This window comes from Pelophylax lessonae, assembly GCF_965119305.1.
Source record: "Pelophylax lessonae genome assembly, chromosome: 7".
In the NCBI taxonomy this organism is placed as follows: domain Eukaryota; kingdom Metazoa; phylum Chordata; class Amphibia; order Anura; family Ranidae; genus Pelophylax; species Pelophylax lessonae.
In genome coordinates this window covers 155368132-155389704 of record NC_138774.1, presented here as the reverse complement: position 1 = coordinate 155389704, position 21573 = coordinate 155368132, and the positions used below count along the sequence as shown (strand labels likewise).

At 47.1% G+C, this 21573-nt stretch overlaps 2 protein-coding genes across 2 annotated transcripts in view; one reads left to right on the top strand and one right to left on the bottom strand.

Moving 5' to 3' along the window:
- Positions 1-226: 226 nt before the first annotated feature.
- On the bottom strand, positions 227-14791 carry PSMD10 (proteasome 26S subunit, non-ATPase 10). Its single transcript, XM_082264277.1, has 5 exons — positions 14634-14791; positions 12175-12273; positions 10402-10548; positions 10116-10282; positions 227-423 (listed from the first exon to the last, which is right to left on the bottom strand). Exons 1-5 carry the CDS (start codon positions 14748-14750, stop codon positions 270-272), a joined length of 684 nt encoding a protein of 227 aa, XP_082120403.1. The 5' UTR covers positions 14751-14791; the 3' UTR covers positions 227-269.
- Positions 14792-14848: 57 nt separating this feature from the next.
- ATG4A (autophagy related 4A cysteine peptidase) overlaps positions 14849-21573 on the top strand; it is a 53624-nt gene continuing 46899 nt past the window's right edge. The window contains exon 1 of the mRNA XM_082263828.1: positions 14849-14975. Coding sequence (XP_082119954.1) covers positions 14966-14975 — 10 coding nt within the window. The 5' untranslated portion in view covers positions 14849-14965. The remainder of the gene's footprint in view (positions 14976-21573) is intronic.

The following is a 21573-nucleotide window of genomic DNA, read 5'->3' as shown; positions in this document are numbered from 1 at the left end:
GTTATTACTACCATGTAATGACTGACATAGCTTCTGGGACAGTTGCATCACTGTGACAGATATTAGGACATAAATGTATAACTACTTAATGCAGGTACACAGAGCATTCTACAGAGAGCTTACATTTGTGGGACAATAAGAAAGCCTTAAAGCTAGCAAATATAGCTAAAATTTTGTCTAAACATTAGAAGGTGTCACACACGTTAATATTAACATGACACTTGTCTTCAAATCATGGTTGAAGTTGTCCTATTTAAAAGTAAAAATAACTACCCTTCTACTATTCTCCTTAGCAATGCTCCCAGACCTCCTCTAGCCACTTGTAATGGTGTCTTCTCCTCTTTATTTTCAATATAAATACTCGCTCCATGTCCAACCAAGAGTTTGGCTTCCTCCACTCGTTCTTCATCACAGGCAAGATGACTAAAGGAGAGAACACACAAAAGCCATATGTGAAATGCAACTGTAAATTTCATCTATTACATGTTTAGATAAACATTTATTACGCCCCTAATTAGTTGAAAAAACAGAATTTTTGTAAAATCTTACCGTAAAATTCCTTTCTCCGAGTCCTCCGACAGTCGCCGCCCCCTTCCAAGTCCTCACCAATGGGTATTGACCTTTGCTCCGTAGGAGTAGCTAGGCAACAAGAATTGTTAATACAAAAGCTTTTAGCATAGACACACCCCCTAGGGGCTGTCCCCTCAGTCAATACCTCCCTGTACCAGCATTCCCAACTCAGTTTGGTAGCATAGCAGTAAGAGTACACAAAAACCCCAAAAGAGGGGCGGGGGCGGCGACTGTCGGAGGACTCAGAGAAAGGAATTTTACGGTAAGATTTTACAAAAATTCAGTTTTCTCTTACGTCCTCCGACAGTCGCCGCCCCCTTCCAAGTCCTCACCAATGGGACGTCCCAAAGCAGTGTAGACATGAGGGGTGGGAGACGCAACCGTAGAAAGGCAACGCAGTACCCACATCAGAGAAAGGAACCTTACCACAGTAAGAGAACCAACTGGGCAACAGGAAAACGTGCTCAACAGGAGCAACAACCCAGGAAAACAAGTAACCCAGGGGTAAACACACCCCAATAACTAAGGGCCCACAAAAACAAGGTTCCCTAAGAAACTGCCGCACTGAGAACTTTACGGCCATGGGAGGCATCAGCCGATGCCTGAACATCCACCTTATAGAAGTTTGAGAAGGTGTGAACGGACGACCAAGTCGCCGCCTTACACACCTGGGCCACAGAAGCCTGAGGACGGTAAGCCCAAGACGTACTCAAAGATCTGGTAGAGTGCGCCTTCACAGGGAAGGGGGGGAACCTTCCCCTTCAAGGCATAGGCTTGCTCAATGATCTGTCTGATCCATTTGGCGATGGTCGCAGCCGACGCCGCCATGCCCTTCCGAGGTCCCTCAGGAAGGACAAAGAGGGAATCCGACTTGCGAAAAGATTTAGTGGACGACAAGTAAACCCTGATCGCCCGGACAACATCCAAGGAATGTAAGGCAACCTCCTTCGGATGCTTAGGCTTCGCGCAGAGCGAAGGCAAGACAATGTCTTCATTTAGGTGAAATTCCGAGATCCTTTTCGGAAGAAAAGATGGGTTAAGTCGCAGGACCACCTTATCCTTGTGGATCACCAGGTAGGGAGAGTTGCAGGACAAAGCCGCCAGCTCCGACACCCTGCGAGCCGAAGTGATCGCCACCAAAAAGGCAACCTTCTTGGACAACAGAGACAACGAGATCTCCCTGATCTTTTCAAAGGGAGCCTGTTGTAACACGGACAGAACTAAGTTCAAGTCCCATGGAGGCAAAGGTTCCCTCCTAGGAGGGGCCAAATGTCGCACCCCCTGAACAAAGGTGCTAACCAATGAATTAGACGCCACAGGGCGTTGAAAGAGAACGGCCAGCGCAGAAATCTGACCCTTAATCGTGGCCAATGCCAAACGCTGGTCCACGCCTGTTTGAAGGAAAGCCGACACCGATTATGAGCGAGGGGAGTACCCCCTGGACTCACACCAAGCAAAATACGCTTTCCAAGTACGGTAGTAAATTTTTCCCGAAGAGGCCTTTCTAGCCTTGATCAAAGTGGGAATGACCTCAGGGGAGAGACCCCTATCCTTCAGGACCTGGCTTTCAACAGCCAGGCCGTTAAAGCCAGCGACTGTAAAGCAGGATGGAATATCGGCCCTTGAGACAGGAGGTCTTCTCGAAGCGGCAGACGCCACGGAGCGTCGACTGCCAGATTTACGAGGTCTGCGTACCAAGACCGGCGAGGCCAGTCCGGTACCACCAGAATCACTGTGTGTGGTTCCGAGGCTAACCTGCGAAGGAGCCTGGACAGCAGCTGAATCGGTGGAAAGGCATACATCAGACGATTCTGATGCCAGGGCGCCACTAACGCGTCCGAGGCGTCTGCCCGAGGATCGCCCGTCCTTGCCACGAACCTTTCCACCTTGTTGTTCAGACGAGACGCGAACAGGTCCACATCTGGGGAACCCCACTTCGCGCACAATATCTGGAAGACATCCGGGTGAAGGGACCATTCTCCCTGGTCCAGGGTCTGGCGACTCAGATAATCCGCCTGCCAGTTCTCCACCCCCGGAATGTGAACTGCCGTTATCGCCGGGACGTGCGTCTTGGCCCAAGACAGAATGTCGGCTACTTCCCGAGCCGCTCGGGCACTCCTGGTGCCCCCTTGGTGGTTGATGTAGGCCACCGCAGTGGCATTGTCCGTCTGAACCCGAACTGGACGGCCCCGAAGCCGGTCCGTCCATCTCAGAAGGCAAAGCTTTATCGCCCTCAATTCCAGAATGTTGATCGGAAGGGAGGACTCCTCCCCCGACCAAGTTCCCTGGGCGGACAGAACACCACCCCAGCCCGTCAGGCTGGCATCCGTGGTGAGCACCATCCACAATAATGGACGAAAAGACTTGCCTCCCGACACCGCCGGGGACTGGAGCCACCACAGAAGATCCCTTCTGGTGCTGTGGCTCAACGAGATCCGCAGATCCAGGGATTGCGGCCGCCCGTCCCACTCGGCAAGAATCTCCGCTTGGAGACCCCGCGTGTGAAACTGGGCAAAGGGGATCGCCTCGAAAGCCGAGACCATTAAACCTAGACATCTCATGCATGTCCGGAGAGACGAGTGCCGGTTGTCCCTGAGGGACCTGACCTCGTCCTGAAGAGTCCGAAGCTTGTCTACCGGCAGGAAGACCTTCGCTTGGACAGAGTCCAGAATCATTCCCAGGTAGGGAAGACGAACCGAAGGACACAGAGTCGACTTCGGAACGTTTATAGTCCAACCGAACTCCTGCAGAGTCCGCATCGTGGTGGACAGGTCGGTCACCAGACTCTGACTGGCGCTTGACCTTATCAGGATATCGTCCAGATACCCCAAGACAGCAATGCCCTGTGCTCGCAACAGGGCCAGAACCGGCGCCAGCACTTTGGTAAAAACCCGCGGAGCCGAAGCGAGACCGAAAGGTAACGCCACGAATTGGTAGTGATCCTCCGCAATGGCGAATCGAAGGTACCTCTGGTGACCCTCGAAAATGGGGATGTGTAGGTACGCATCCTTCAGATCGATAGAGGCCATGAATTCCCCTGGACTCAGGGCAGCCACCACTGAGCGTAGGGATTCCATGCGGAACTTGCGAACCCGCACAAAGTGGTTCAGAGCTTTCAAGTCCAGAATCGGACGCACCTTGCCCTCCTTTCTGGGCACAGTGAACAGATTGGAGTAAAACCCCCCAAATCTGTCCCGATGAGGCACTGGGACCACCACCCCCTAGGCCCGCAGGTCCCGCACCGCCAGGTGCAGATCCTGCAAGCACTCCGGAGACAGCTGAAGATTTGAGGGAAAAAATCTGCCCGCCGGCCGAGAGAGAAATTCGATCTTGTAACCAGATCGAACAATGTCCTGAACCCATCTGTCCCGAATGCGGGCCAGCCAAGGTTGTAGGAAACCGCGCAGACGTCCCCCCACCCCAGAAACAGGGTGAGGGCGCCCCTTCAGGCGGAAGTGGTGTAGGAAGTTGAACCGGACTGGCCAGACTTCTGCTTCCCCGCCCACGGCTTCTTCTGGGAGCCTTGGCCTTTGAAGGGCTTGCCCTTGGACTGCGACCGAAAGGCACGAAAGGACCCCTGAGAGGGCCTAGACAAGGAATTCCGTTTACCACGGAAGGACTTCTGCTTGTGGGACTGGGGCAGGAGAGTCCTCTTGCCCCCCGTAACCCCTTTTATCAGGGTATCCAAAGCCTCGCCAAAAAGGCGAGATCCCGCGTAGGGAAAATCCGCCAGTGTCTTTCGAGAAGATTGGTCGACCGACCAATTCTTCAGCCAAATCAGACGATGGTTCAGTATCGCCACGCTGGACAGGCGCGCAGCCAAGGGAGCTAAATTCAAGTCCGCATCACACAAGTACATGACACCCTGATGGATCTGGTCCACCATAGCCAACGTGGTAGGTGAAGCTGAATCAGCCACTAAGGTGCGCCTGAGCATCTTTGTCCAATCTGCAACAGCCTGTGCCGCCATAATGGAAGCAAAAATAGGCTTCAGCATAGAACTAGCCACCATATAGGCATGACGGGCAAGAGACTCCATTCTCCTGTCCGTAGGGTCCCGGAAAACCGGGGTATCCTCAGAAGGCACCGCAGTAGCCTTGTTCAAAATGGCCACCGCGTGATCCACCTGAGGCACCACACACCAACGCTCGTCGGTGGAGGGCGCAAACGGATAAAGCAGTTTAAACTTATTTGGCACAGTAAAGGGCTTCTATAAATTGCGCCACTGTTCATTAACCGTATGGTGAAATTCAGCAGGACAGGGAAAAACCTGCGCTGATTTGCGAGTCCTCTGCGTTCCAAAAGAGGACACCCTAGCAGGAGGAGTAGGCTCATCCTCCAGGTGCAAGGTATCCTTTATGGAAGCAATCAGCTCATTCATGAGTGCAAGCTCTTCAGGCGAGCCAGGGGGAGAAACATCAACCCCCTCCACCTCTGCCTCCCCCTCGGACCCCAGAAGGTCCAAAGATGAGCGGGACCCCAGCCACAGCAGCCACATCGCCCTCTGAATCAGAGGAAACGTACACCCTGGCCCTTTTTGCGGATCGTTCAGCCATCAGCATCTGCACCTGAGACACTAAGGAAGCCACTACAGCGGTCAGATCGGCCCCATCGGGGGGTGCAGCAGCCCCCTGGTCCCCCACCAGGGCGGGGGGAAACTTGCTATCCTGAGAATCCATGCCCCAGCACAGAAAAGTACTAAAGGCACTGGCCCTTTAATACCACGGCGAGCACAGCCCACCGCACACTGCTGTATGCACCGACCCCGCAGGGATAGATAACACTGAGCAAGGAATGACAGGACAAGAAGGTAAAAACCTGGAGAGAGCACACCAGACTGCTGCCACCGAACGCTGTTCCCAGAGAAAGAGGAAGTGAAGCAATGCTGGCTGACTGCTATAGCCTATGAAGGCTCCGGCAAAATGGCCGCTCGGCTGGGGGAGAAGGCTACAGTAAAATGGCACCGACATGTGCTCGGACGAGCACCGCCCGCCAAAATGGTGGCGAATGGCGCCAAAACAAGGCGCTGCACAGGGACAGGGCTGGTCACAGTATTCAGGCAAAGAAAATGGCGGATCGCCGCAGCGACCGCCGCACACACACACGTCTGCACACAAAACTGCACCCAGAGCATAATTCACAGCAGAGCAGGATGGCCCCCCCTCGCAGCCCACAGGCAGTGCAGCCACACAGGGATCTGACAGGGAGCCCGCAGTTACACAGACATGGGGGGGTACTACACAGCCACAGACTGACACCCACACAGAAGGTCCCCACACAGAAGGTGCTTACCGTACCAGATGGCGTGGGGAGCCGTCTCCAGCGGCAAACCGCTATCAAGGCAGAAAGGGAGTGCCGCAGCCAGGACGCTTGTGGACCGCAGCCATGGCGTCCAGTGAGGTAGCCACCTCACAGGCAGCATCCCTGCAGCGAACAGGGATGGGTCGTTCAATGTGCCAGGGTAAAACCTAAGCTGAACGCTCAATGGCAGGCTGGGGATCCATCTGGCTCCCAGCCCTGGGATCCAGGGCGGCCAGTCCGAGACGCAGCACCGCATGACGATTCTTCATTTGAAGATCCCTAAACTAAGGCTGACAAAATAACAGCTAGTAAAGAAAAGAGAAAAAATACTTGAAATAAAATCAAATAAAAAGGGTAGAAGGCTGAGACTGAGCCCCAGCACAGGAAAGCCAGCTACTCCTAAGCTAGGCAAGATCAAACTGAGTTGGGAATGCTGGTGCAGGGAGGTATTGACTGAGGGGACAGCCCCTAGGGGTGTATCTATGCTAAAAGCTTTTGTATTAACAATTCTTGTTGCCTAGCTACTCCTACGGAGCAAAGGTCAATACCCATTGGTGAGGACTTGGAAGGGGGCGGCGACTGTCGGAGGACGTAAGAGAAATTTTGTTTTTGTTAGTAATACTTAGTTTGTCCGCTTTTTGTTGCCATTCCCCAACTTTTTTTAAGACGTTTTGCTGCCATCAATTTCAAAATTACCTTATTTTGTTCCATGGAGGCAAGAAAAATCCCCCTGATGCAGAGAAGCCGCCACCACCATGCGAACGGACCCCAATTTGAACTTCTGCACCCGCACAAATCAGTTCAGTGCCTTGAAGTCCAGAATTGGACGCACCTTGCCTTTCTTCTGGGGACTGTACATAGGTTTGATTAAAACCCCTATCATTCTGAAGTTGGAACTGGGACCATCACCCTTTAAAGTAAAAGGCCTGTAAGCAGACAGGGGACAGTCGCACGTTGGAAGGAAGAACCTTACTGGAGGGCAAGAATGAAACTTGATCTTGTAGCTGGAGCGAATGACCTCGCAGATCCACCTGACTTGTACCAGGGGAGTCCACGGGTCCGGGAACCAGGAAGACGTCCACCCACCCCAGATACGGGTGAGGGCGCACCTTCATGCTGAAGGGGCCTTGTCCGCGGGCCTGGAGAAGCCCGCTCTTGACTTACCAGACCAAGTTTGTTGGATCCTCCAGAGGAGGCCCCGAAGGGCTCCGATCCCTTGTCAGTCGACCCTGAGGGATGAAACAACTTCTTATGAACAGAGAAGGAGGGCCCACGTCTTTGACGAGGGTCCTTTCCCTTAGTAGCCTGCGGAAGAAAGTACTCCCCCCCCCTCCCCCTGTTAGACCTTTGATGATGTCATCCAGGGTAGCACCAAACAGGCAATCTCCTTGAAAGGGAAGATCAGTCAAAGGCCTTTTTAGAAGCCTGGTCTGCAGACCAGCATTTGAGTCAAAAGACACGCCAAAGTACCACTGCCTAAACAAGAGAGCTGAGCCACTAGGGGAGCCGAATCCAAGGAAACATCACAGATAGACCAGCTGGTCCAGGGCCTGCAGTTTGCCAGCTCAGCAAAGGCAGGGGGTGCTACTCCCCCTCCAGGTCACAGAGCAAAAGCCTAACCCATTCGGTCAGAGTCTGTGACACAAGTGCATTGGTGAATATTGCCGGCCACAGCCTCCGCCTTCCTGGCAGTTGGGTCCTTAAAAGGCAGGGGACTCTACAACCGGAATCATAGTTGCCTTGTTTAATCTGGAAAACGGAGGGTCCACCACCGGTGAAACACTCCACTTCTTAAGAAGGGACTCCTCATAGGGGTATCGGACAGTGAAATCGCTTAGGGAACCCAAGGGGGACGCTTTGGTCGTCCCCACTATTTAGTGACAATTCTGTCAAAATAGGAGGGGAATGCTCTGGATGGCTTGTAAATGCCAAAGAGAATCTGCGCCTCTGCCGCAGCTTCAGCAGTGCCCTCCATCTTTAAGGTCTCACACACAGCTACAATCAGTGCGTCCACCAGCACCTTTTCGTACGCGGTTGCTGAAGTGTACGAGCACCAATCGATCCTCAGTAGAGAGGGAGAGGACCCCACCAGACTCACCACCCCGCAGAAACCAGGCACTCCAGCTACCAGGAGAATCTGCACTGCACGAACGGCGATCAGGTTCATTGACGGAAACATCACCCATCCCTCTGTGGAGTTGTAAATCTTCTGACACAGTGCTTGTGTGGGTTTCCTCCAGGTACTTTGGTACTCTGGTCTCCCTGTGCCAACAGAGCTATATGTTCCCCCTGTGCTATCAGGACCTAGGGAGACTTATAGAGATCGCCTCTATGTACAGGCTCCTGCTCTGTACTACAACTATATCTGTTATTAGAAGGGAACAGAGGTGTTATGGCTTTCGCTCTGGGTGTCCTCCAGCTAGAAGTTGGTTGTTTATTTCACTTTCCAATTTTTTTTTCTTTTTGGGACTTCAGTGATGAGATCTTTCTTCACTTAAGATCCCCATTGCAGGTGGCTTCTCTAAGTGCGAGTTTACATTAAGGAGAATGCAAAAAGAGCAAAACTTCCCTACTGCATCAGGAGGTGGTAAACCCCACAGCAGTACTGACAGAAATGGAAACTTAGAAGCACAACAAGCGCGATTTGGGAGCTAAAAAGGATATGCATTTCTACTGAAAACAACAAAGATGACAAGAAAATTATGCAAATTGCTTTTTTTTTTTATTTTGGTGCTCTGGTCGCCTGTTTTTTTTTTTTTCAAACTCTGCCAGAAGGATATAAGATACTGATAGAAGATTCAATTACTAGCATCCACCCATAGTTAAAATATTATTTTTGGTTAACTAAAGCTATAAATGAAACCTGACATACAGATACCAATACTAATTGTATGGCTAGCTCTGGCTTTTTTACTCCTACTGACCCAGTATAAGCTAGGATTTCTTCTCTTTTGGAGGAATGGGAGTGCCCTCTGCCCATCCATCTGTGCTGTTAACCGTGAGGCCCCTACCTTCCACGTTTTATCATAATGGGGATTGAGAGGCCCTATTGGATAGGAAGGTTTGTGCCCTCTATGCCTGCAAAAAGGATGCATTATGCCATCCTCCTGGCCAGGAATATGGAAGTAGCAGGTGCCCTCATCACCTCAAATGCCAACAGGAGTGACATTTTCATTATGTTTAGTTGGAGCATTGAAAGGGGATATGGGGCTACACATGTAGACCCCAGCACAGGGGCCACATCACCACCAGCCAGGACGACTGCTACTACTACTACTACGAAGCTGTGAGTGTGCCTGTATATATTCGGATCATGCTAATTTTGTCTGTTGAGAGGCTTTGTAAGGGCATTGGGACCACTTTTGCCTTATTTTTTTAAAATATTGAGAATATCATACAATAGGTCTTTGTTAAATTGGTTGGTCGATAATATATTTGGTTGCTGCATTCTTAGTGCATACATGGGGAAACTTAACTCAAATTCTAATGGTTTATGTTCTGGTCTTTTTTATATGTGCGATTTATACAGAACTGTTGATCCTTGGTGTAGGAAGATCAGACCATGAACATCATGGCACCTCTAGTGGACATGAGACATCCATGTCATATCTATGAGGTAGTACTTTAGGTTGTGTAATTATGACCAGGCATTATTAAAATGTTGGTATTGATAGTCCCTATGACTGATAGCCAGTATCTTTTGTATCACTCTAGAGCCAACTTTGCCTGTATTGGAGTCAACCTCTGATCCCTTGGGATGCTCCTGTATCTGTCAGGGGGAGGAGCGGGCTGGTTGTGTCACCCGTGTGCAGGGGTGTCTGTGGGGAAAAGTCTCTGCGCATATAATTACATTTGTTTCTCTTTCTCTTTTCAAAAAATGTTGTGTATGCTAATGCCTGATTTTTACTAATAAAATTGAGTAAAAAAAAATTGCTATTTTAATTCTTTTTTTTGTGCCTTAAGAATCTGCTTTTCTATTTTTAATAGGACAGCAGCCATTTGATGGCTAGACAGTTCAACTATGAGCTGACATAAAAACACTAGTAACAGTGACAATTGTTATTTGCAGTTCTGCTACTTGCTCCAATTTACACCTTTGCGTTTCGGAAAGACATGCAGAAACAGTCTGATCTTTACCAAGCATGTGCGTCATTTTTAAATTGTTTCAGTTAAATAATAAACATAGGAGTCTCTAAAACAGCTCTAATTTATCTTTTTGATCTAATGTGTGATAGGTTACTTACAGTGGTGTATTCCCCTCAGTGTCTTGTATATTAGTGGATGCTTTGTGTTTTAGGAGGATTTCGACTATCTTTATGTTGCCTTTGGAAGCTGCACGGTGAAGTGGGGTGGACTCCAGCTTGTCCCTGGCATCAGGTGAAGCACCGTTTTCCAGAAGCAGAAGAGCAATCTGCGAATACGCAACATCAAGAATGTGAGAAGCATGTCAATGTTGAAGAAAAATGTAATACCAACATGATATTGTATTACTATATATCTACATAAAAAAAGTCAAAATGCTGCAGATACCTCATGCTTGTTCTTTGATGCTGCATAGTGGAGAGGTGTGCACCCAACCTGATTGGTGGCATTTACTTGGGCTCCCTTTCCCAGCAAAGCTATAACAATATCAGTTCGGCCAGCGGAGGCAGCAATGTGAAGAGGCGTCCATCCTGCCTGGGACAAAAGTGGAAAAACACCACATCAAAAGTTGCCTGAAATACAGTTCTCATTTTGGATCTAGAAGTCCATCTCTAGTCAAACATTTTTTTTTTTTGGAGAGTTTGAAAAAGGACAGATATTGTATATAGTGTCAGATATTTACTGCTGGCTATTGTTCGTCATTGGGAATATTCTCCCTAAATAACTTTACAAGGCTTCACCAGGACAGAGAGTGATGGCACATATTTACAGTGGGTCCTAGTAACTTCCTGTTCTCCCAACTTCTCATCCTACTGCCAAATGGTATAGAATGAAGGAACAAATCACTATTGGAGCCAGTGACAGCAATAAAAACCTGACAGAGGTTTAGACCCCTTTTCACTCTGTTCAAAAGTTTGGCGGAAGTTGGGCTTTAAAGCTTTCCTCTAGGGAAAAAAAATATATAAATCCTACCTTGCAGGGGGGTTTTGTTTAAGTCTAGGGTATTGGGAAAAGCAGTTTTACTTTCCCAATCTGTAAAGATGAACCCCTTAAATATTGGCTTCAGTTTGTCCTTTGCTATAACTTAATTTACAGTGCTTCTTTAACTTTGAGAAATTGTACAAAAACACAGACTCTAAAGAGATGTACATGACCTACTACTAGGTGTTACAAAAGGTGACGAAAAAACATGTTCATAACAAGTCTATGAAAGTAGGTTTGTCTTTACTGGTGACAAGAAATAGGTTGGTCTTTATATGGATGGACATTTCTATTGGTGTGATGTTGTGAACATTGCTCGGTCATTCCCTGATAATATATTGCATTTAAGATACTGAACCAGGAAATAAAATACGACTGATGCATTATTCTGTGTCTGTGTTTTGACTTCAGTCCTGCATTGCTCCCCGCAGAGGTGTCTGTGTGTGTAATGGAGTGTCGGCACAGGTTAGTATAAGTGTAATATAATAGGAGTACATCCTTAAATGATAGACAGGTACTATTAACTTGTTTTAAGTGGGGTTGTAGTATCCTTTCACGATCCTCCACTGTCAGAGCATAGGCGAGTGTCATCTGCCAAGGGAGTGGAGGATCATGTTAATATAAAATGTCTCTGTCCCCTAGATCTAAAGGAGCTTTTACTACTTAGGAGCCGGTGGAGACCCACTGCAAGGGAGGACACGCTAACTTCTGTGAAACCACTGGGAGATGTCCCTTCTTTACCTTTGCTACCAGAATGAGAAATAAAAAGGGAAAGAGGACTCTACATTAAAAAAAAAAAAACCCTTGCTAGCGCAGCTGAATTCCAAGCCATTTGACAGGCCAAGCATACGGCCCCTTTATGCCTCCTTCCACTTTCCAGCTGCCCAACAGGACAGGGCATTATCATAGCAGGCAAAGATGTAGGGCTTTGGAGAAAGCAGCAAGCTACCTGGAATGGACTGAGACTTGCTTGCTAGAACGGCTGAGGATGCACAGGTAACATGCAGGGTATTAGACTGCTACAGGTCTGTGTGCCTGCAATCTATACCCACTGCAGATTTTTAGTAGTAAACATTAAATAACGTACTGACATCTAATCTTCCCTCACCTCCATCTCCTGAGCGCTATTTTATCAGATTAAAGTTCTATATATTAAGTATAAAGCAATCATCAACTTACATCATCTTTGCCATTAACTGGCACTCCAAGCAGGAGCAAATATTCAGCAATATCAGTGTGCCCTGCTGAGCATGCCCAGTGCAAAGGTGTCCTTTCATCCTGAAATAAACACAGAAAACATAATAGTCAAACCTGGCTTCCCCGATGTACATATAGAATTACAAACTGTACAAGTACAAAGCTTTCATTAAAACATTTATTGACCTCAAGTTGTTCAATGTCACATGTAAAATCGAAAAATAAAAAAAGAATATAGTTTCTGTTAGAAAGGCGGAACACAATTCTGTCCTCCCTCCCGATGCATACTAGCTCATTATGTGTTTCTCTTTCAGGTTGAAAAAAAAAAAGTAATATGGGTTTACAACCTCTTTAACTCTAAGTGCAGTAAACCCCTATGCACTGCCAGGGATGCCTGCAATCTGACGTAAAGCTCTGTGCAGGCTCTTTGGCACAAGAATATTCCAGTATAACTACTATTAGCAGGTGCATGCATTGTGGAGTACCCAGAGGCCTCCTGGGATGCGAAATATAATTATTTAAGGATTCTGCGGGCAGCCAATGACATCATTGTTGCTCAGATGGGAATCCAGAAAGTGCTGCAATGTGTTCCCCCAATAAAGTAACAAAAATGTCCTAATGTCAGACAGGAGGGGGGTAGGTGAGGAATGACTGATTGTAAGTGAGGGTGATGATCACCTTTAACCCATTGGTATATAAGCGTTGCCCTGCAATGACATTCATGGCACCCCAGTACAGTAGTTGTTAATACACAGCTGTGCATTGTGATGTGCTGTGTTTCACACATACAGGAATTACCATTTGTTGACAGCAGATTCAAAATGCCAGACATGTTAAAGCAGTATTAAACCTGAGAGCAAAAATTATATTGCAGCTTACCAATTATTTGATGTGATGGCTGCATTTGTTTTCTTTTTTTTTTTAAAGCTTTTTCTTTTAATTTTCACCTTGTGATCTGGCTAGTAGATCTGTTGTTTTTCAACAGACCAAGCTGTCCAGCAGATGCAGCAAGGGTAGAGATAAACCATTTACCACTGCCAGGGGTGCCTACAGTAATCAGCTTTTACGTAAAAACGTCATCCCAAAAAAAAGGGAAAAAACCTGTTGGCTGTAACTGATTATAAAGTATTAGCTGCACTGCAGTTTCAACTTGTTAGTGTATTTAAACATGCTAATAACATCTAGCACTACCCTCTGTCTAGACTGACAATGTTGCTGTCCAAATTTGCCCCTGTTCCCTTTCATCCAGAGTGGGGGCACTCTAATACAGGTGGTGTGCTACCAGCCAGACCACTAGAGGAAAATTAGACTAAAGAGAAAACAAATGCAGCCACCACACCTAAGGACTAGTAAGCTGCAATATGGGTTTAGGTTTACAACTGCTTTAATGTAGTGCAGCAACAATGAAGAGCTGTGATGAATGAAGATGGGCCAAACACCCCGCAGCAGAACTCCTGAACAGGGGAAAAGTTCTCCCCCAAACCAAAAACTCCATTGAAGCCTATGGGAGCAGAACATGAGAAATCAAAGTCCCCATTCTAAAGGCTTATATGCAAGTAATTGGCCATAAAAAGGGTACGAGAACCATGTACTGTCCTGGGGACATGTATCCATATATTTTTTTTAAATTATCAATTTTAAAGAAGCAGTAATTCTAATGAAAAAATAAAAATTCCTTAAAATATAATGCCTGGGAGCCCCCCTTAGTCGGTCTGTAAAGTGGCACATCTGTACCGTGTATAGAACCTGCTGCAAAAATGAAATTTCTAAAAAAAAAAAAAAAAAAACACCCCACGATTCAACATGAGAACAAGGTGCTTTAGGGTGGGGGCCACAAAGCACCCAACCCCCTATGTTGATAGCATGTGGCCTAGTATGGATCAGGAAGGGGGGTGCTCGCTCGTCCATTCCCGAAGGGCCTGGTATGGACTGGAGGTTGGAGAGCCCATGTTGGTTTTTTTTTTTTCACTATTTACCAGCAAAGTTTTTTTTATTCAGCTGTCAGCGGGGAAGCCCACTGACAGCTGATGACTCATCGGTTGTTAGGGACACAGGGGCTGGCTTCCTGGCCCCACTCCCTAACCAGCTATTCGCTTTGCCCAGTCTGGGCTTAGGATGCACTGTGCAGCTGAACTTTTGCTCAGCCCGATCTGTTCACCCAACTCTAGTGATGGAGTTCTGTCCCCAAAATCTTGAAACAACAGCCCCCCTCCTGGAGAACAGCCCCATACAGAACACTGCACAGAGTGCTCACATCCAAGAATCATATTCACCCCTCTGTGACTTCCCCATCTCTCAGTACTACACAGGACAGTGCTAGTTCCTGCTCACAGGGAACGCTGACACCTGCAGTCCTACAGCAACTGCCCAGCCACAGGTAGCAGTACTTTTCAGTGGACATAGTCCTGGGATAGGGAACTAGATTTCCCAAGCACCCTTACCTGGTCAGTCCTGGAGGTCAGGGACTTGTCTGCCAGCACCATGCTCCTCAGCTGCTCCAGCTGCCCCCTGTACGCCAGGTTACACACCTCCACATCAGACACTCTCACCTCCTCCATGCTGACAAAGGGAAAGAAGCGCCTGCTACACACAGCCAATCACCGTTCACCCATACGCCTTACGGCAGCACACACTGCACCCTGGGAGTCGTAGTACTAGAAGTGCCAATGTCTACGACAGCCGACCCACCGCTGGACTACATTTCCCGGCGTTCACCGCGTTCACTGTTGTTGTGGACGAGGCTGAGCCGCCGGTCCCTGGGTGACAGGGCAGGATGGAGGCCGGTAAGTTCCCCAGACAGAGAGGGGATACTGTAAAGTAGGTGAGGGAGGGGCAAGACTCGGGGGGCAGAGGGACCTGAATCATGTACGAATGTGTGGAGGACAAGACAAGTAGATTATAAGCTTCTGGGCCTAGAATAGCTGCCTGTGCTGATATACAGAGGAGCTAGGTGTGTGTAGGACAAGGCTGGGCCATTCCCAGGAGACAGGGGGACCCAGGACACATTACAACCAGGAGAAGTGCCCAATGAGCTTTCCCTCCATGTCCTCTCCTCAGGGACCCCATACTGGTCTACACTATGGGGGACCCAGGACACATTACAACCAGGAGAATTGCTCAGTGAGCTTTCCCTCCATGTCCTCTCCTCAGGGACCCCTCACTGGTCTCCACTATGGCCCTCCCTGTGCTGATATACAGAGGAGCTAGGTGTGTGTAGGACAAGGCTGGGCCATTCCCAGGAGACAGAGGGACCCAGGACACATTACAACCAGGAGAAGTGCTCAGTGAGCTTTCCCACCATGTCCTCTCCTCGGGGACCCCTCACTGGTCTCCACTATGGGGGACCCAGGACACATTACAACCAGGAGAAGTGCTCAGTGAGCTTTCCCTCCATGTCCTCTCCTCAGGGACCCCTCACTGGTCTCCACTATGGCCCTCCCTGTGCTGATATACAGAGGAGCTAGGTGTGTGTAGGACAAGGCTGGGCCATTCCCAGGAGACAGGGGGACCCAGGACACATTACAACCAGGAGAAGTGCCCAATGAGCCTTCCCTCCATGTCCTCTCTTCAGGGACCCCTCACTGGTCTCCACTATGGGGGACCCAGGACACATTACAACCAGGAGAAGTGCCCAGTGAGCTTTCCCTCCATGTCCTCTCCTCAGGGACCCCTCACTGGTCTCCACTATGGGGGACCCAGGACACATTACAACCAGGAGAAGTGCCCAGTGAGCTTTCCCTCCATGTCCTCTCCTCAGGGACCCCTCACTGGTCTCCACTATGGGGGACCCAGGACACATTACAACCAGGAGAAGTGCCCAGTGAGCTTTCCCTCCATGTCCTCTCCTCAGGGACCCCTCACTGGTCTCCACTATCTTCCCTCCCTGTGCTGGTCCCTTATGGCGGGGGCTGAGCCTCATCTCCTCTCCTATACAGAGAACACCTCATATCACTCCTCCACATTACCTTCAATTGGTACAGAGATACCTAGGCAGGCTTAGTAGACAGGGCCTCTTTAGACAGTGTGGAGAAGGGAGAGAACACCTGTCAGGTTTTCCTGTTGTCTGGGTCCCCATTTAGGCAGATTCCCCCTCTCTAACTGTCCTGATCACCAGTGTCTCCGGGAATCAAAGTGAGGGAAAATCCAAAAATTGGAATCATCACCAAAACAGGAATAGAGGGGAAATCTTCCAGTGGGGACACTAGTTCCTGTGATAGCGGTCTGAGAGGGGATTTCTCTCACATTGGGACAATTATCCCTTTACGGTTAGACAGTGATGAGCTTAGGTGTGTTCATACACAAGTACGAACCCACCTGAGCTATACTGCCAGAAGCTGTCAGCCAATCATAGGTGGCAGAGCCATTCCCCACTTTGCAGCCACGCATGAATACGTGCCGCTGCAGGGTGGAGAATGCCTCCACCTCCTATGATTGGCTGTGACCCACAAAAAAATGCTTAGAGGCTCCCGCTTAGGCTGACAAGGTCCAGTAAGTTGGATGACAGTGACTAGTGTGGGTGCTGACTGCGGATAGGTTTGTCCAGACCCAAAGCACTCTGCACAAATAGAAAAATCACTGCCTCTGCACTCCTCGTCTGGCCAGAGTAGTTAGCTGGTAAAAGCAGCCTCAGCTCGATCCATCAAGGCCACAACCCCAACATGTTTTGCCCCACCCTTCATGATTAAGCTCTGAGGTTGGGGTGAAACATGTTGGGGGCATGGCCTGGATGGATCCAGCTGAAGCTGCTTTTACCTGCTAACTACTCTGGCCAGGAGAGGCGTGCAGTGGCCAGGCTATTTCTCCCTATGATTGGCTATTGGCTCTAACATCCCAGTAGGAGAGCTTCTGAGTTTATCCTTACTGTTAAAGTAGTAAACCCATAATTAAAAACAATTGGGAACAGGCAGCTCTTTATTGCATGCTAGATTTCTTCTGCATTGACATGCACTTCTTGCTTGCAGTCTTCAATTGAATACACACTGAGCTGTGCGTGTGAACTTCAGCATACAGTCCTGGCACAATCTGGCTGTGCCAGAGTCACTGACTCCCATGCACATGTGTGGGATTATGTCATTCCCCACTAGCCAATCAAAAGGCTTAAAACCGGTCACCTGGAAGTAGCCCAGGGAGAAGGTGACTGTGGCCAGTGAGGGAAGGTGGAGGTATTTATTTTCTGGAGTTTAGTTCTGCTTTAAAGCAGTACTCAACTCTTCCCTCCCCACATGTGTTATCTCACTCACCTGTAGTACTCTTCAAAGCACATACTCGCCTGCATAGTAAACTCAGAATTTTCCCACTGTGATAGGTGCCACACAGCTGGTCCTGCACCACCATCTTGGTTTTCTTTAGCTGGGTGCAGGCAGCCAGCTGGACCCATCCCCTGGCCCGATTCCTCCCTCAGCTGCTATGTTTGCCAATATTTCAGCCTCCTGGGAGAAGTGATGAAAATATCCTAGGGAACTGCAGGACCAGGTACATGTCATTCTGGCTTAGGCCAAAATGGTGGCAGGGGATGGGGCTAAAAAAAAAAAAAAAAAAAAAAAAAACATTTCCCATAATTCTGCTTGGGTAGGGGGAGTGTTAAAAAAGAAGCATGGGATAATTTTTTTTTTTTTTTTTGAAGAATTGTAATCACCTAGGTGAATGCAGGTTCGGTCTGATGCTGCATCTGTGCCCCGCTGGCTTTAACACTGAGAACCAAGCGATCAAACACTGCTGATCGCTTGGTTCTCAGGGCTTCCTGAGCAGAGAGCTAGTGACTGTCATTCACCGCTGTCTGCACTGCCTCCCCTCCACCCCTGCCCCTGCTATTACTGGAGCACTGGACTGTGGATGGGATGGGAGTGGCTGGCTGAGAGGCTGAGCCAGTTGCCGGTCCAGGCATGTGGTTGGATCCTGATCCCCTCTTTAGCCCGTTGTCATCTGAAATGTGTCACAGGAGTGCAGAAGGAACTGCGCTCCTGTAATGCACAGGAGAGGTACAGCCAAACAATCTTTTTGGTTGAACTTCCTCTTTAGGCTCCATTCACATACTAGCATATCGAATCGCGGGCAGAATTGCAGTGATTCTGCCTACGATCCTGAATTGCCGGATGCCTGTCACCCAAAAAAAGTACAAGAACTGCTTTTGGGTGACAGGCGTACCGTGATTCTGTTTGCTCGATTTTACCGCGATTTGTTGGGTGAATAATGCGGCAAAATTGCGCCACGTTAGGGGTGCCATTGCAAGTCACGGGAATCGCACAGGCGTCCCGCGATTTGCAATGATTCAGGATCGCGGGCAAAATTGCCACGATTCTGCCCGCGATCTGATATGCCAGTATTTGAATGGAGCCCTAAGGAAGAACTAACTCCCTTTAGGCAGTTTAGTTTCGCTTTAAGACATTCCCTGCAGCCACAACATATACACTCCCCCTGTATATGCCTAGATGCGTGTCAGGAAATACACACACTAACACACCAGGGACACATGGAATCCATGTAGAAGATCTCATATTCCTGGTAATGAGGAAGATGTGGAATTTAACATCAGAGTACCGACACACATATGTGATGTCACATTTTACCTTGTAGAGCACCTAAACACATACACATAGGGAGGACATGACGTTTACATTTTAATAAAATCTGGAACATGGAAAGAACCAGCAGTAGATGCTTGTGTGTGTGTGGGACCTCATTAATGTCATGTGTCGTGCTGTTCTTGTTTAGGGATTAGGGAAGCTTGTGTATTGACAATTGTGATGCAGATTACAATTGGGGAAAGATCTACATGATGAGTGCCCTGTCACAGATCTTTTATGTCATTGCAGAAGCCTACTTATGTGTATCTATTCTCAATATAAACTTGGGCAGCGCAGAAAAGTGTTTGCTTAGGCCTTAAGACTTCTTTATCCTTTGTTGTTATTATTAGATCCTAATTATATAGCAGACATGTGACCGTACATTCATTTCCACCCGAACAGACAACAAAGTCTGGCTTAGTCTCTGTATCATGCCCATTCCAATTTGCAATTAGGAGATCATTCCAAGGCTCATGCAGCAGTTCTGAATAGAGGATGGACACATGGATTCTTTGTCAGACTCTGGATGACATTAGTGCTGTCCTCAGATACTTCTGTATTTCAAGTTGGTATAGCTATGGGACACCTATTTTTAGAAAGCTTTCGTGATTTAAACTCCGAATGTTGGGAACAGCTGTACAAAAGGATGATTTGTGGATATAAGGTGTGTCTTCTGGAAGAAGCATGTGTACTTCATGGGCTAATTTGGAAGTAAGGGGTTTTCCATTGTATATAAAAGGTACAAGAACATATGACTTGTAATGAGATTATGGTACAAGGACAGAACAATTACCAGTGTGAGAAAGCTTTTTAAGAAAAAGCAAGACACCAGTGTGAGAAGACTTTGAATGAAGAGACAAGACACTAGTATGAAAAGGCCTTCATGGAAGAAGCAAGATACCAGTGTGAAAAGGCCTTAACCTCCCTGGCGGTATGATTCTGTCAGGAATTCTGTTCCAAAAGCGGTAAAATTCTTTTCATGGAAATTTGGCGTTTTGTATTATAGGCCTACAATTCTTAGTAATTACTGACTTAAACCTGACCAAAACAAGACTCTAGTAGACATCCCAGATGTGATAAATTTGAAACACAAACAAGTGAATTATAATCGAATCAATAATATTATTTTATTATTTAATATATAATATATAATAAAATTATATTATTGATTAGATTATAATTCATGCGTTATATATTATATATATATATGTGTGTGTGTGTATATATATATATATATATATATATATATATATATATATATATATATATATATATATATATATATAATATGTGTGTCTGTGTGTATATATATATATATATATATATATAAAACGCATGAATTATAATCGAATCAATAATATAATTTTATATATATATATATATATATATGTGTGTGTGTGTGTGTGTGTGTATGTATATATATATGTATATATATATATATATATATATATATATATATATATACAGGGCTTGACAAATTTTCCTGAAATCTAGGAGCCAGCTAAAAAAGTTAGGAGCCATTTTTTTTTTTTTAAACTTACAACCAAGCTTTATTAAAACGGATACTAAATTTACACATAAATACGACTAGAACCCCACTCTCCTCTATAGCGCAATTGGATGAAAACAGACTGTCTGTCTCTTTCCATCCGATGCCATCTGATCCGATCCACGGGATGGATAGCAAATAGAACCACCATCCGTCTGCTTTTGACGGACAGGATCAGATGGCGGCAGATTACTGCTCCATAGAGGAGAATGAAGGGTCCGATCAAGTCTGCCTGAAAAACTGACAGGCGGACCTGATCAGACTGTGGCATGGCGATGAGGAAAAAAAAAAGATATATTATATATATATATATTTTTTTTTTAGTAATAATAATAATTGGAAAAAAATATATATATTTTTTTAATAAAAAAAAAAAAGAAAAAAATATTATTTAGATTTTACATTTAAAAAATAAATTAAATTAATAATAAATAACCAATAACCACACTCCCTGTCAAAGGTAACTAACTGGACAGGGAGACGTAATGCATTGTGAACAAACAGTGGAAACAGTAATTACAACAGTCATTACTCCCGGCCACCACAAGAGGGCACCAGTTCCCCATTGGAAGCTTCTCATCTCAAGTAGGCCGAAAAGCCGGGGCCTCAATTTTTGGACGGCGCGGAAGTCCGTGCAAAAATGACAGGACACCTTCTGCAGGGCACCCCAGGCGCCAGGTCGCTAATTCTACTCGCAAATGCGACCTGGCGCCCGGGTTTTGTCGAGGCCTGTGTATATATATATATATATATATATATATATATATATATATATATATATATATATATATATATATATATATATATATATATATATATGCATATATATAATATAAAATGTGTTATGTGTTTTGTGCAACGTTTTTTTTTTTTTTTTTTTTAATTTCCCTCCCTAGTTCCGCTCCCAAGCAGCATTGCTGCTGCAGGGAACGGAACTAGGAAGTCCTCCTACCGACAGACGAGCGGCGGAGATCTCACTGGCGGTCACAGCAATGAGAGCTCATCGCTGGATCGCCAGGATAAGGTAAGAGAAGCTCCGCTGCGCTGTCTGCATAGCTCTGCCCATTGACCCCGAGCGTGACTCGGGGATACCGCTAATAGCAGAAAATTCCTACCCCGAGTCACGCTCGGGGATACCGCTAAGGCGGTTAATGGAGGAAGGAAAGTACCTGTGTCGGAAGGCTTTGATAGAAGAACCAAGGCACCAGGGTGAGAGGGCTTTGAATGAAGAGGCAAGACACTAGTATGAAAAGGCATTGATGGAAGAAG